The sequence below is a fragment of the Erinaceus europaeus genome, chromosome 18 (genome assembly GCF_950295315.1).
Source record: "Erinaceus europaeus chromosome 18, mEriEur2.1, whole genome shotgun sequence".
Classification (NCBI taxonomy): domain Eukaryota; kingdom Metazoa; phylum Chordata; class Mammalia; order Eulipotyphla; family Erinaceidae; genus Erinaceus; species Erinaceus europaeus.
Genome location: NC_080179.1, coordinates 45,500,860 through 45,517,168, shown reverse-complemented (window position 1 = coordinate 45,517,168; position 16,309 = coordinate 45,500,860). Strand labels below are relative to the sequence as shown.

Sequence of the window (16,309 nt, the reverse complement as noted above, 5' to 3'; positions counted from 1 at the left end):
CACACTCAGTAGGTGTTTTGCAGATGCTTGCTGATCCCCCTTGGGGAGCGGATGGCTGTCAGTGTCTGCTTGAGCAAAGCTGTATGTTTCAAACTGAAATGGAGAGCAGAGTGGCAAGACTCACTCTGAGGACGTTGAATCAGGAGATGCTGAGGGGTCAGTGTTTGTGCATGGCTATCTATCACCAGTGTGAGCCAGTGACAGGGTAGTTTGGGGGCCCAGAGGGGCAAAGAAGCAGGTGAGACAGGCTCGAATGGGGAGGCAGAAGGACAAGCCCCTCAGCTGAAGGGCCTCTGAGTTAGGAGAGCGATTCCCCTTTTCCAAATGTGGAGACCTTTATAAGCCTTTGCGACGAGGTCAAAGAGCTTATAAAGCTTGGGGAGATATCACCAAACCTAACACAAAAAGCTTTCATGCCTGAGGCTCTGATGTCCCAGGTTCAATCCCTGGTACCACCATTAGCCAGAGCTGAGCAGTGAACTCATTAAAAAAATATATATCAAACACAATGAGAAAATAAACGTCTTGTTGACTTCTCAACCGCCATACTCTCACGTGACCATGCCTGTTGACTGACCGTGCAGATTTGTGAGCCTGTGCCCTGGGGGTCTGACCACTTGGAGCCTATCCGCTGGCTCTGCCATTGACATGTATGGCTCTGTGCGACTGTGTGTGTGTGGAGGGGGCTTGACCTGATCTGTGCACCTCGCTTCCTGCATATATATATCGGAGACCAGAGCCTTGTCTTCTTGAATTCAAGGGGTGGTTAGGATTAGAAGAGCTGATACATGTCTGCCAGAGTTTCAATTCCCAGCATCACCATAAGCCAGAGCTGAACAGTGCTTTGGTTAATAATAATAATAATGATGTAAGAGATTTATTTTTTTATCTTCCTTTTTATTAGAGGGTTAATGGTTTACAGTGTAGTCATTGACACATGGGTGCAATTATCTTTTCATTTTCATTTACTGATTATTGGATAGAGGCATAGAGAGGTGGAAAGAGGAGGAGGAGAGAGAGAGGGAGAGAGACACCTGCAGCCCTGCTTTACCACTCTCGAAGCTTCCTCCCTGTAGGTGGGGACCAAGAGCTTGAACCCGGGTCCTTGCTCACTGTAATGTGTGCACTCAAGCAGGTGCGTCACCGCCTGGCCCCCACATGGGTGCAATTTCTCATCTCCCTATGAAAGTTCTCTGCAGGATGCTTACCTGCAACCGAGGTCCTTTTACAGCATCCTACCCCCAGGTAAAAGAAATGTATTTTATTTTTAGGGGCTGGGCTGTGGTGCACCTGGTTAAGTGCATGTGTTATCAAGCACAAGGACCCAGGTTCAAGCCCCTGGTCCCCATCTTCAGGGAGGAGGAAGCTTCATGAGTGGTGAAGTAGTATTGCAGATCTCCCTCTCTCTCTTTCTCTCTCTCTCTCTCCCCTCTATCCCCCTTCCCTCTCAATTTCTATTTTTTATATAAAAAATAAAGCTAATATATTTTTTCTGGTATCATTTTATTAACTTTGGGTATATAACTGGTCCATGACATCTAAAAATAACACTGGAACAAAAAATATGGAACGCTTCACGAATTTCATCCTTGCACAGGGCCCATGCTAATCTTCTCTGTATCGTTCCAATTTTAGTATATGTGCTGCCAAAGTGAGTACTAAAGCTAAAATATTTTCTTAAAAAGAAAGAAAGAAATTTACTTTATTTTTTCAAGAGAGAGAACATGCAATGCCAGGGACCAAACTTGGAGCTTCATGCTTCTAAGTCAGAAATTCTACCTCTGTGCCACTCCCAGGACTGCCCATGAGCTGATACTTGACAAATACTTCAAATGAGCCTGAGACATAATCAGTACCATGTTTCACATATCCTAGAAGTCACTCAGCCACACCACAGGCACCCACCTTGGCCAAGGACCATATTCATGGCTTCCTTTCTACCCGTGTCAGGTCTTGGCCAACAACAGTCACCTCTGGGTCGAGGAGGAAGTCTGGCGGATGGAGATCTACATCTCCCTGGGCTTGCTGGCCTTTGGCACGTTGTCCCTGCTGGCTGTCACCTCCCTGCCATCCATTGCCAATTCGCTCAACTGGAAGGAGTTCAGCTTTGTGCAGGTAAGAGGCCTGTCAGCTGGCAGCCTCGGCTTGGCCTGACCCCCTCGCCTGGGCAACCACTGTCCCCTCTGTGAACTGGCCCTCGGCTCCTGATCCAGGAGCTGCCTGGGGACAAGCTAGTCCTCCTGACATGGGGGGAAGCCAGCTATGGGCACATGAGAAAATGGGAACCTGGGGGCCGGCTGGTGGAGCACCTGGTTGAGCCCACGTGTTAATATGGACAAGGACCCGGGTTCACTCCCACAGTCCTCACCTGTAGGTGGGGAGCTTTGCGAGTGGTGAAGCAGGGCTGCAGGTGTCTCTCTGTCTCTCTCCCTCTCTATCTCCCCTTCCCTCTCAATTTCTGGTTGTCTGTATCCAATAAATAAATAAAGGTAATTTTTTTAAAATCAAGTTAAAAAAGAGAGAGAAAAAGAAAGGAAGAGAGAGAGAATGGGAGCCTGTACGAAGTGTTCTGTTTCTCCAATTCTTGAGCTTTCCACACAAAACGCTAGTGTCCAGCCCCGGGGCATCTCACTGGGCATCAGCTGAGGAGCCGGTAGGCCTGCCAGCCCCTAGCACCTGCCTCCCCACCTTGACTTTGTTGCTTCCTTTAACACTGATTCACAAGAGCACAAGGTTTGCCAGCTTACAGGGGATGAAATGGTAATCTCTAGGGAGTCTATAGTTAAATGAACTTGAGGAGAGGTCTGCTGTCTTTAAGGAGAGTCCTAATACACTTTGGCACATCAGCAAGTCTAATGAGGCCTCTAACAAAATGATGGTGTTTTCCAGGCTAGTCAGAACACACCATATAACAGCTGTCTATGCCCCATGGAAAACACTTAGGGAAACGCAACTGGAGGATCGGGCAGTGGCATTAATTGCACATAGTGTGAAGTGCAGGGACCAGTTCAAGGATCCTGGTTCGAGCCCCGGCTCCCCACCTTCAGGGGGTTCACTTCACAAGTGTGAAGCAGGTCTGCAGGTGTCTATCTTTCTCTCCCCTATCTGTATCTTCTCCTCTCTCAATTTCTCTCCGTCTTGTCTTTAAAAAAGGGGGGGAGATTTGTAGTGCTGCCACTGAGTCCTAGTCCCTGGTGGAAAAAAAAAAAATCCAGAAATGCTACTAGTATATGTGTGTGTGTGGGGGGGGATTCTTTTTGCATTTATTAGTTCAGTGAGTATTTATTAAGCACTTGCTATGTGCCAGACATTGTGCCAGGCCCTGTGATGTCACAGGGACAGAGTCATATGTCAAAGGGAAGGACAAGGAAGACAGGCACATTTGTCACTTTCCTTTGGCATCTCCCACTGTTGTTGGCACAGAGGATGTGGTCAGCCCCCCGAGTTGGCGGGTTGAATCATCTCCCTGGCTGGTTGCTGACTCACTGGGTTCAGCTGTGGATGTTGGATTCAGGCAGAGAACAGCCATCACCTCCACCCCCACTGTCAACGAAAACCCTTGTCTGTCTTCTCTGTGAATGCAGACGCGGCACAGCATGCGAAGAGGGACAGGGACAAAGCAGCACACTTTATGTAATCCAAATTAATTGCTCCTGATTGGCAACACTTCCATGCCTTACAGTGACACAGTCAGGTTGCGTCTCGTCTGTTTAAGTGGACCTGACTCTCAGGGCCCCGCTCATTCCAGAGGAGACTCAGGGCTGACACACAGCAGCAGCAGAGGGGGAGAAAGAGAAGTTTATTTATCTGCCACTAAGCCTCCTGTGTCACACATCCAAATCTAGGGTTTTTCTGTTCTGTCTGGAGTATCTTGGGGTGCATGGTTTATCCTCAATTAAAACGGGCCGCAGGTTGCTCCCCTCACCGGAAAGTTGCCCCCTTAAGCAGCGGTAGATTACAAGCCAGCTCTGGCCGCCCTGGGAAAGCCTGAGGATTTGATTTTGTTAGCAAAAGCTGGCTGGGCCATCAGAGCCGTGCTCTGCTTTGCATACTGAAGAGCTGAAATACAAATATGAAAGTCCTTTTGCACTGCAAGCTGGGGGGGGGGGGAGAAGGAAGGTGCAAAGTAGGTGGAAAGTCAGGGTTTTACTTGTGGAAGTCAAGTACCCGCATTCTGTCCACAAAAGCAAATGTTGAATCTTCCCAGAGTGCTGAGAAGGAGGAGGAACTGAGAAGGGTGGGGGGATACCCCACCCCCGCTCACCCTCCCCGGACCGACCCCCTGCTCTATAACCCAGAGCAGATCTAAGCAGCTCCCCAAGCCTCACCTTACACCCCTGTGAAAGGGAGCTGATGCTCTGCCAGGGTGCCATGACCCACGTGAAAGATTGTGAAAAGCACTGTAGGGTTCTGAGGCTATGACAGCATTTTCCTACTTTCTCCAAATATGCTGCCAACCCCCCCATCTCTGAACTTGGCAGGCGGCAGCCAGAGAGCTCCGGACACCAACCTCGGGCACCAGAATGGTCTAGGGTAGGGCATGCTGGTGGCAGTGGGTACTCATTGCTGGAGCTTGATATCAGTCTGAGTAGGACTTGAGAGGGTAGGGGGAGATAGAGGGCAAGAGAGACACCTGCAATACTGCAAAGCTATCCCCCTTCAGGTGGGGACCAAGGGGCTCGAACTTGGGTCCTTGCACAATGTGCATTCAACCAGGTGCACTACCACCGGCGCCATGACCATCTTTGTAAAAAGAAAATACTTACCTTTTTTTTTTTTTTTTTAAGTTCATGTGTTTCAGTTACCTATGTTCCGTAAATAAGCGAAACCATTTGAGAGTTGTCTTTCACCTCTATACTACTTCTTTTTAATAGTTTATTTATTTTAATCAGTTAATTGGAGAGAGACAGAGAGAAAGCCAGAGGGAGGGGAGATCAAGAGGGATAAAGACAGGGAGACACCTGCAGCCCTGCTCCACCTTAATAAAAACTTCTCAGAAGATATGAATGGTCAACAAAAAGGTCATAAACATCACCAGTCGTCAGGAAGGTGAAATCAGAACAATAATGAGGTACAATCATAGAAACACAGAAAAAAACAGGCGCTGGTAAGGATGAGGAGGGACTGAGTCCCCAGTGTACTATGAGTGGGGATGTAAAATGGAGAAGCTGCTATGGAAAACAGTTCCTTGGTCCATTAAAAAGACAACAAACTTCCATATGTCCCAGAGATATGATTTCTGGGCACATCCCCAAAAGGACTGAAAAAAGGTTCCTGAGGTATTTTTACACCCATGTTCATACCAGCACCCTTCACCATAGCTAAAACATGGAAGCAAAACAAGTGTGCATCAACATATGAATGACCAACATAGCCACATAACAAAGGATTATTCAGCTAAGGAGGCAGGAAATTCTAGTAGCCCAAGAGGTGGTGCAGGTGGTACAGAATGTTGTACTTGCAAGCATGAGGTTCTGAGTTCAATCCCTGGCATTGAACCTACCACAGTAATGCTGTCAATCTCACTCTTTCTCTGTCTCACTAACAAATACATTTTTAAAAAATGAAGGAAATTTTGGCATACACAAATGGACCTTGAGGGCATTGTGCTAAGTGAAATAGTACAGTCACCATAGGATACTATACGATATTGTAAGATCCCACCTGTATGAAGTACCCAGATGATCAAATGCATAGACAGAAGGTGGGATGCTATGTTCTGGGGCTGGGGGAGAGGGGGGGACTTGTTGTTTAATGGGTATAGAGTTTTAATTTTTCAAGAGGAAAAAGGACCCTGAAGGGAGGACTGAACTCATTACACTTATACTTAGGATCATGGAAGCATGTACTGAGCAACAGTCAAAGAAGATAAAATATGTTCGTTGACACAATACAAGAAAAACGAGGGGGAAGTTCCTTGTCACTAATTAATCATCAATAATTTTGCCCCCAGGGTTATATTGGGGTTCTGCATCTGTGGGATCCCCTTTTTTGATAGAGGGTGAGGGACAGAGAGGGAAAAATGATAGACAGAGCTTATGAAGCTTTCCCACACAGGTGCTCCCATGTGGTGTCAAGGGACTCGAACCTGAGTCTTTGTGCACAATAAAGTGTGCAGTCTCCTGGACTCCCTAACTCTCAGCCCCCAGGAAAAAACATTCACAAGGCTGATAACCATCCTGATGTCTCCAACCAGCTGCCCTGCTCCATCCATTGCTCCTCCTACTTAGATGGATTTCCAGGAGTTTGCTGAAATGATTGGACTGTCTTTCATTCCTGAAAGTTTATCAGTCTGGGATGGTGACTTTCAAGTCTGCCAAGCCCTTACAGTCACTTGGGAAGCATGGAAAAATATCAGCACCCCAGAAACATGGATAATTTGGTTTGGGGTAGGGAGGGACACATGATAGTGTCTAGAAGTCCATCGTTGATACATACATACAGCCTCTAGTGAGCAGACCCAGAACATTCTAAATGCAGCTGGAAAAGTAAGTGCTTAGGCCTCTCTGCCCAGGCTATTCATACAGAGTGGACTTGGACCTCCATTTCTTGAACAAAACCCCACTGAGGGGGGCTCAGTGGGTTTCAGGGGACATTCCCAGCTCCTGTAGTTATGAGAACCTGCTTGGGCCAGGAACCCAGTCCTGGTGGCTCCAGAATGCCTTGGCACAGTTGTCAGTGACATGCCCTGAGACTCCAGTATCTGACTCACAGATCTGGGCTGCTGTCCCCAGGATAGTAGGGTGTGTGGGGCTTGCACCAGGAGAGCCTGGAGATGCTGCTCTCAGCCTGAGACCCTCATCCTTTGCAGAGGCCTCCAGCTGGGGTTCATGGCTCCCAGACAGGGCTGACAGCCAAAGACCAGTTGCAAATGAAGGGCCTGTGACTTTTCCATCCCAGCAGAAGCATGAATGATTCCAATGAGGTTGTTTTCCTAAAACCCTCTCTCCTGCAGGACAATTAAAAAAAAAATAATAATAAAAAGCCCACAGTAGCTAAAGGAGACCAGAGGAAAAGGGACTCTGCTCCTTCTGGGCCCCCTCCCCCTAGGCTAGAATCCTTTTTATCATATACAGGTTTGTTAGGGGGGAAAAAAAGGAAAGAGAGAAAGAAAGAAAGAAAGAAAGAAGAAAGGAAGGAAGAATGAGTGAATGAATGAGTGAATGAATGAATGAATGAATGAATGAATGAATGAATGAAACAGTAAGGGGTAGATAGCATAATGGTTATACAAAGAGGTTCTCCTGACTGAGGCTCCAAAGTTTCCAGGTTCGATCTCCCACACCACCATAAACCAGAGCTGAGTGATGCTCTGGTAAAAACAAAAACAAAACAAACAAAAACCAGCTAGGTTATTGTGACCTCTACTAAGGTTCAATTACTGTGTCAAAAAGAGGTTGTGGACCTTTGCTTTCAAATCTGGAGTCACAGAAAGCTAGGGGGTGGCACAGGAGCTAGAAGGATGGACTTACAAGCATGAGGTTCTGTGTTCAATCCTCAGCCTCCAATGTGCCAGAGTTATACTCTGATTTTTCTCTCCTTTTCTCACTCCCTCTTTAACTAATAATTAAATCTTAAAAACAAACTAGGGGGAGTCGGGAGGTAGCACAGCAGGTTAAGCATAGGTGGCACAAAGCACAAGGACCAGCGTAAGGATCCGGGTTCGAGACCCCAGCTCCCCACCTGTAGGGGAGTCGCTTCACAGGTGGTAAAGTAGGTCTGCAGGTGTCTGTCTTTCTCTTCTCCACTCTGTCTTCCCCTCCTCTCTCCATTTCTCACTGTCCTATCCAACAACAACGACATCATTAACTACAACAATAAAGCATGGGCAACAAAAGAGAATAAATAATTTTTTTTAAAAAGTACCAAAAAAAAAAAAAAAAGAACAGACTAGGGTCTGAGCTTCCTCTACCATTATTTCAGGTAGGTAGACAAACGCTAAAGAAGCTTCCCAGGGATGAGTGGCAGCGCATCTGATTGAGCGCACGTGTTACAATGCACAAAGACCAAGGTTCAAGCCCCTGGTCCCCACCTGCAAGGGGAAAGCAAGTGGTAAAGCAGGGCTACAAGTGTCTACCTTTATCTATCTATCTATCTATCTATCTCTCTCTCTTTCCCCTCTCAATCTCTCTCTCTGTCCTGTCAAATAAAAATAGAAAGGAACAAAAAGTGAAAAAATGCCCTCTGGAAGTGGTGGGTTTGTCGTGCAGGCACCGAGCCCCAGCAATAATCACCCTGGTGGGAAAGGAAGGAAGGAAGGAAGGAAGGAAGGAAGGAAGGAAGGAAGGAAGGAAGGAAGGAAGGAGAAGGAAGGAAGGAAGGAAGGAAGGAAGGAAGGAAGGAAGGAAGGAAGGAAGGAGAAGGAAGGAAGGAAGGGAAAATGCTTCTTAGTGTTGCTTTTCTATTTTTGTTTTTAAGTATTATAAGCAGTTCTTACAGATCATATTCTCCCATGGTTTACTGGAAGTTCTGTTCAGTTTTCTGGAAGCTTTTGGTGAGGTTCATTGTCCTGGTGTTTGTGCTCGAATGGGTACGAGCAAGGTACCCTGAGTGGCAGAGCAAGATCCATTTAGAAAACACGTCTTAGGGGAGCCGGCTTCTTCCAGCTAAGCCCCAGGATGGATGCTGACAAGCTGGGACAAAAGGGAATCCAGGAGGCCCAACTGCAGGCTTTCTGTGGAAAGTTCAAATCCAACCTCTGAAACTCAGCTCTTTCCATGTCCCTTTGGAGAAATGCCTACATGTTCATTGTGCCATGGGTTGTCGCTCTCAGGGAGTGACTCCTGGTCCTTATAGAATTCAGTCCAAACTTCCCACAATCCTTTTCTCCCCATAGAGCCCCGGCCCTGGGCACCCTCTGTTCTCCATCTTCCCTGTCTGGGGTGTGGAGCAGGCTAGTCTAAGGCAGCTCTTCCTCCAGTCTCTAGCTTCAGCTTTTGGAATCGCTTACTTCTCAGGAGACTGAAGAGGCACTGGCCCAAGATCACAGTGTCAGTGGAGACTAGCACCCACTCTGGGCTCTGGAATGCCTCACTCCTCATCCACACCATACCTTCTTCTTCTTCTTTTTTTTTTAGTAGTTTTTTAATTATTTATTTTCCCTTTTGTTGCCTTTTTTATTGTTGTTATTGTTGTTAGATAGGACAGAGAGATTTATTGTTGTTATTGTTAGATAGGACAGAGAGAAATGGAGAGAGAAGGGGAAGACAGAGGGGGAGAGAAAGATAGACACCTGCAGACCTGCTTCACCTCTTGTGAAGTGACTCCTTACAGGTGGGGAGCCGGGGGCTTGAACTAGGATCCTTATGCCAGTCCTTGCGCTTTGCACCACTTGCGCTTAACCCACTGCGCTATCGCCTGACTCCCACCACACCTTCTATGTAAAGAACTCTGGAGCTTCTCAAAGTAGTGCTTCCCAACTAATTTCTTGTCTCAGTTTCCACTGAAAGTTATGTGTTTTTTTTCCTCTTTTTTTTTTTTTTAATATGACAGGGCAAAGAGGAATTGAGAGGGGAAAAGAAGGGAGAGACACCTGCAGCTCTGCTTCACCGTTTGTGAAGTTTCTCCCCTGCAGCTGGGGGCAGGGGCTTGTCCTGGGTTCTTGCATATGGTAACATGTGTACTCAGACAGGTGTGCCACCACCCAATCCCATTAATCTCCTTCTAAGTGGGAGAGTAATCCTGGTCAGATTTCCATCTAAGGTGTTGACAACTCAGAGTGTGTGTGCAGGTATCTCATAAAGACCTTTCCAGTCACCTTCACTGTGAGTGCCAAATCCACATACCAAGTAAGCTTTGTAACCTTTCACTCTGTGATCATTATTATTATTATTTAGATAAAGACAAAGACACAGAAAGGTACAGAGACCAAAACACTAAAGCACCCTCCCATACGTGGGGGTCAGGCTCAAAGCTGAGTCTCACACAAAATAAAGCATCACACTATGCAAGTAAGGTATTTTTTTTTCTGGCCTTCTCTGTATTCAGATTCTTTAAATCAACTCATTTTTTAAAAAACTTTAAAAGACCTGTTATTATTATTCTAATTATCTTTACTTATTGGATAGAGACAGCCAGAAATTGAGAGAGGAGAGAGACAGTTACCTTCAGCCCTGCTTCACTACTTGTGAGGCTTTCCCCCTGCAGGTGGGGACTGGGGGCTTGAGCCTGGGTCCTTTTACACTGTGATGTGAGCTCTTAGCCAGGTGCACCACTGCCTGGTCCCAACTCATTTTTTTTCAATCAGGTTTGTGGACAAATATTCTCTGAAATTATGAATTAAGTTTTCTTGGAGGCACTTGTGACTGTAATATATATTACAACATACACAGACTTAGTAAATTGGTTTTAAACTACTTTCTTTAAAAAGGGGGGTGTCTATTTATTAACTAAAGTGGGGGGAGCACCAGAGTGCCCCTCTGCCACGTACCATCCCAGGACCTGAATTCAGGATCTCATGCTTAAGGCTCCAATACCTTAGCTACTGCACCTCTTGCCAGGCCACTTAAAGAATTTTGAATTTAGTGTCATCTAAAGTCCTCAAGCAGTAGCCAGCACTCTGCTCAGTGGGCAGAATGTAAAACTTGCATGAGTAAGGACCCTGGTTTGATCCCCAGCAATGCATATTCTAAAGCCATGTTCTGACCTCTCTTCCTTTCTGCCTTCCCGTCATCTCATAAGCAAATCAATCTTTCAAAAATAAATAAAGTCATCTGTCAGTCACTAGAGGTATGAATGTTTGAAGGGAAAAGCACTGTTATTTTATCAAGTCTTCATGAATCAAACTAGTTTTCATTTATCTTCATGAAAGGAAGAAACAGACCAGGGCTCTGACTTATGGTAGGTTCTAAGGATTGAACCGGGGACCTCTGGGACTTCAGGCACTACCTCTGTGCTATCTCCCTGGCCCCATCAATCAGTCTTTATCCACCTTTAGGGTAGGAGAAGCTGTCTTCCTATTTTTCTCTTGAGACTGAGCTCAGAGAAGTTGAGTAGTGAGTAATAGGGTCATGGAGACAGTGGTGAGGAGCCAGGCGGTGGCACACAGGGTTAAGTGCTCACATGACAGTGTGCAAGGACCTAGGTTCAAGCCCCTGGGGTCGCCACCTGCAGGGGGGAAGCTTCATGAGTGGAGGAACAGGGCTGCAGTTATCTCTCTATCCCCCTTCCTCTCTCAATTTCTCTCTGTCTCTATCCAATAAAAAAAATAAAAGAGAGTGAGAGATAGTGGAGCTAGGACTGCCATTTGAGCTCAGAGCCCTGAAGACTAAATAAAGTTGTCCCCCACCCCCTTTCCCCTCAGCCAAGCCAGCAGAGAGGAGTGTCAGCTCGAACCACTGTGTCCAGCTGTGATCACACTGGCCCTCACTGCATCCTTCTCTCCCGCAGTCCACTCTGGGCTTCGTGGCGCTGGTGCTGAGCACGCTGCACACACTCACCTATGGCTGGACCCGTGCCTTTGAGGAGAGCCGCTACAAATTCTACCTGCCTCCCACCTTCACACTTACGCTGCTGGTGCCCTGCACCATCATCCTGGCTAAAGCCCTGTTCTTCCTGCCCTGCTTCAGCCGGAGACTCTCCAAGATCCGGAGGGGCTGGGAGAAAGACGGTGATGTCAAGTTCACACTGCCAGCCAGCCAGGCCCTGGCTCAGAAGACAAGTCACGTGTGAGGAAGGCAGGGTCTAAGCCTGCCCTGCAAACTGGAGCAGACAGGTGTCTTGTCCTGGTCACGCAGTGTGCTGTGACTGCGTGCACATGGGCTCTTTAATATCCCAACGCCTGAGACACAAGAGTCCGCTGTGCCTTTTGGAATGGCGTGTGTGTGTGTGTGTGTGTGTGTGTGTGTGTGTGTGTGTGTGTAATGTGTATGTCCATGTATGTTCCTGTCTCTAACAGGATTTGCCCTTAAGAAGTTGGGTCCCCGAGATTTCAGATTACAGATATACAAGCCAGTCCCAGGTGTTGGGAGAACAGCACCCACAGGACTGGAGCTTTTGCAGAAACAGACACCCACTGTTTGCACAGCAAAGGCAGTGAGAGGGTGGGGGTAGATAGCATAATGGTTATGCAAACATAGTCTCATGCCTGAGGCTCTAAAGTCTCAGGTTCAATTCCCACATCATCAAAAGAAAAGGCAGTAAGAGGCTTGTCCCTTAGCTACTTCTTTTGTGCATACCCGTCCTTTCCTGCCACTTTCCCCAGCTGAGCTGGGTTGTAAGGTGGTAGGGGACAACAGCTCTTCCTGGAGCTCCCTTTAGGGGTACCTGAGATTGCAGGGTCCCCAGTGAGCAGCAGGTGCAGCCCCCTCCCCCTGTCCATCTTCAGCAGTAGGAGGTCAGGCAGAGTAAAGGACAACTAACAGTATGTGCTTACCATGTTTGGGGGGAGGGTGTGGGCTGCAGTTCCTCCCCTAATCCTCCCTGAGCCTGGAGACTGTTTTTCCCTGAAAGCAAGAAGTCTCCGAGGCAGCTGCAAATTGATCCTCTGGCAGGAGGAGTGTGAAGTTACCTCCTCTGAGGAGTTACTAATGAACCTGTGTAGAGAACAAGGGCACTTTCTTTCCCTCCTTTAAGTTGGTGGTGACCGTCCTTGAAACCACGGTGCCTTCTCACCTTTTTACATCATTAGTTTGAGTGTCTCCCTGAAAAGCCTGGAGCAGAGCCTCTGAAAGTCAGCAGGACCCAATGCACACACAGCCTCACAGCAGACCCTCTGGGGGCCTCCGGGGGGGTGACTAGAGGACTGTCTCCACTAAGCTGGCCCTGTGGAAGAGCACTGGACACCTCTCCCAGAGTCCTCTGCTGTCCCTGGGCAGAGAACCTGTCTTTCTGGCTCCAGGCTCCTAACCAAGGGTTAGGCTTCAAAATAGCTGGGAGGGTCTTTCCTGCTAAAGCCAGAAACCTGAATTGCTGCCACCCCAAAGCACAGGAAGCTGGCCTCCAGCCAGGGTCCAGCACATGCATCCTGGGCCACGTGGCCACCCCTCACCACCTCCTGTGGACCCAGCTCTTACTTCCCCCGTGAGAAATAGTTGGGACTGAGCCCCCCCAGTCCCTGGCTCTGGAACTGGAGTGAGTGATCATCCTCACACACAGGAAGCTGCTCTCAACTCCGGGGGTGAAGCTCCTCTGAAAAGAAGGCCTCAGGGGACACAAAGGTGCTGACCACACCCATTTCTTAGAGCACCGGGATGATAGGGCACCTCAGGACAGAACAGAAGAGTGACCTGGCGAGGGTGGACTTGATGGCGAGACTAGCAGGGCTCGTCCAGCTCTTCATGAGCTCATGTCTGCAGAGCACATTTGGGTCTTTTAGTGAGAAAGAAAGGAGCGGGGTGATGGGGAGGGCAGTGTAAGAATATCCCATTAGGCCAGTGGCTGGTGGAGGGCAAGGAAGTGCAGGCATATGTCTGAGCTTCCTGGTGATGTTTTCCGACCATCCTCCGAAGCTGAGTGCAGAATTCTGGCTCCTAAATTGGACCTCAGAGAGGCTAGCAAGGCAGAGTCTTTAGCATTTGCTTGGGGAAAATGAGTGTTCCTCCCTTTCTGGCTGGTAGGAAACAGAACATAGACAACCAGGACCCATTAAAGGTCAACACCCCAGTTGATATTGGCTGCTCTTTTTCTCCACCATTCCCTGGGCCCGGGGATGGCTCTGTACCAAAGATGCTGACACACAAAGTCCAGGATGCATGCCAACCCGCCCCGCTCCACCCTCTCCCCCACATACCTCCTGTTGCAGGCGCATCTCCAGAGGGGAAGGATTGAGAGGTGGATGACAGGAGCAGGCAGGGAAAGCAGAGGGCCTGGCAACTGGATGGGCAGTGGATGAGACATGTGCTGCCTTGACCCAGTGTTTGCTGTTGCTCTTCCTACCTCACCAGGTGGCTGGCAGCAGTGCCCCTGCCAGAGTGAATCTCTTCCCTCTAGCCCAGTAAATGCTCCGTGCCTTGGCTACAAAAGTGCCTAAGAGCCAACATGCTCTGGAAATCCTAAATGCCACCATCTGAGGTCAGTGTTTAGAACTCATGCCATTGATGGGAATCTGGGGAATGTTATGCATGTACAAACTATTGTACTTACTGTTGAATGTAAAACATTAATTCCCTAATAAAAAAATAGTACTAAAAAAAAAAAGAACTCATGCCATTGAAAGAGCCTTTCTGTGCATTTTGTTTTTACTGTGTAATACTCATCTAGAAAGCAATGAAAATAAACACCAAGACTACCACAAATGCCTGACTCTTAATTTTGGTTGTGCCAGTCACCTGCCTACCGGGCACTGGCTCCATGAACTTTCTGAATGGAGCCCATAGTGTCAGGGTGAATGGAGGAGGCACAGGATGGTCCAGACTAGTACTCACCTATGAGAAAGGGCAGTTGCACCAACAGGCCAGAGAGGACTAGAGAGAAGGTTCAGGCATGGGGGTGGGGGAGAGCGGAATTCAGGCATCTGGGGGGCGGGGGGAGGAAAGCCAACCCCAGGTGCATAGAGGGCCTGGAAGGCCTGAGAGGGAGGTGGTGGTTGCTCTGTAGTCTGAAGGAGGCTGTGACCTTGAGTATAAGTGAGTGCAAAGCTTCTAAAACTTGATTTCTAAAATATGGGTCTGGGGAGTTGGGCGGTAGCCAAGTGCAAGGACCAGCGTAAGGATCCCGGTTCAAGCCCCCGGCTCCCCACCTGCAGGGGAGTTGCTTCACAGGTGGTGAAGCAGGTCTGCAGGTGTCTATCTTTCTCTCCCCCTCTCTGTCTTCCCCTCCTCTTTCCATTTCTCTCTGTCCTATCCAACAATGACGACATCAACAACAACAATAACTACAACAACAATAAAAACAACAAGGGCAACAAAAAGGAAATAAATATTTTTTAAAAAGCAAAAAGAAATTATAAAAAAAATTCTAAAATATGGGTCTGGGGTGAAGTCTGACTCCACATTGCTAATAGGAGACACAGATGGCGTTCATCTCTGTACACTCCAAGGATGAAGGGGCTAGAAGGCTGTGTTGGTCTTTGCTGCTGTAGACTACATGCCAACAGTAAAGTGAGTCCTGCCCAGGTCCCTGGCTCCTTGTGCGTCCTCTCCAAATTGCCCACAGTGCAGAGGGAGAACAGAACCCATGGGATCCACAGCCTGCCACAGTGCTTACGGCTTTGAGCTGGGGGTTAAACAAATGGAAGGTTTATCACATAGTGGTTAGTTAAGTATGCAAAATAGGCAAAGGGGCAAAGTCGTGATGGCTGGGCCTTGAGTCTAAGCTAGTTACCAGAGCTTGGCTACATGTGTTCAGGTGCTGAGAGAAGCAGCATGCTGGGTCCTGAGGAGAAGGAGAGCAGTCAAGGGCAGCAGGAATAGTTACTTCCATAGACACTCACTTAAATGGCTTTCTATAAACCCACAATCCCTCGTGGGTTTGCATAAGTTCATAGAATGCTGGTCAGGCTGATGTCAGCCATATGCTAATTACGCTCATGTCCCAACACTTAATCTGTGTAAGATTCCCCCAAGGTGCCCCACACATAACCCTGTGCCCATCAGGAAAACAGAAAGTATCTCCAGAGACCACCCACCTAGTGGGCGTCACACGTGCCCATGTGCAGAAGGAGCTGCATAGCTAAAGCTCATCTTGGGAGTGAACCATAAGCAAGAGGAGGCTTTGCCATTTGGAGCCCTGCTATAGTGAGGGTTTTCCAAAGCAAGAACCATGGTCAGAAAACAAATTTGCTACAAGTAATTTTTCAATAGGGAAAAAAGAAATCTTGTGCTTTAAGGTTTTGTTTCCCTACACAAAACACTGGGAAAGTCAAGCTTAGAAAGAAGTGACACAAAGTAGAGGGAAATTATCCATTATTCAGATCCTTCCCAGAAGAACTAAGGAGTAATTAGAGGGTCAACCCTCTATTTGACAAGCTGAATCTTTTCCCAAAGCAAAGAAGGGGGGTCTTGGATGTGCAAGTCTTTTATTCTGAATCACTTTCCTGGTCTCTTTACAAAGAAGCTAACACTAGGGGTCGGGCAGTGGCTCACCCAGTTAAGCACACATTATCATGCATAAGGAGCCAGGTTCAAGGCCCGGTCCCCACATGCAAGGGGGAAGCTTCATAAGCTGTGAAAGAGTGCTGCAGGCATCCCTCTTTCTCTTCCCCTCCTTATTTCTCCCATTCTCTGTCTCTATCCAACAAACAAAATATGCTAATTTAAAAAAGAATTTGGCACTGCTAGAACAGAAACTATCAATTCTACAAGTTCAGCACCAACTTTTTCTAGCAGATATTTAGAAAATCTTTTTACTAATCTAAAATGTAATTAAGAGG

The 16,309-nt window shown here is 47.6% G+C and overlaps 1 protein-coding gene and 1 pseudogene across 5 annotated transcripts in view; one reads left to right on the top strand and one right to left on the bottom strand.

The window, feature by feature from the left end:
• The window catches only part of STEAP3 (STEAP3 metalloreductase), a 55,699-nt gene extending 41,465 nt beyond the window's left edge, over positions 1–14,234 (top strand). For 4 of the 5 annotated variants that reach the window (XM_007524757.3, XM_060177993.1, XM_016188890.2 and 1 more), the window contains 2 exons: positions 1,951–2,115; positions 11,389–14,234. In XM_007524757.3, the coding sequence (XP_007524819.2) occupies positions 1,951–2,115; positions 11,389–11,670 (447 nt within the window). In that variant the 3' untranslated portion in view covers positions 11,671–14,234. Of the gene's footprint in view, positions 1–1,950; positions 2,116–11,302 lie in introns of all 5 variants that reach the window. The other variant, XM_060177994.1, reaches the window with a different exon arrangement.
• On the bottom strand, positions 1,559–1,659 carry LOC132534496 (U6 spliceosomal RNA; annotated as a pseudogene).
• Positions 14,235–16,309: the final 2,075 nt, after the last annotated feature.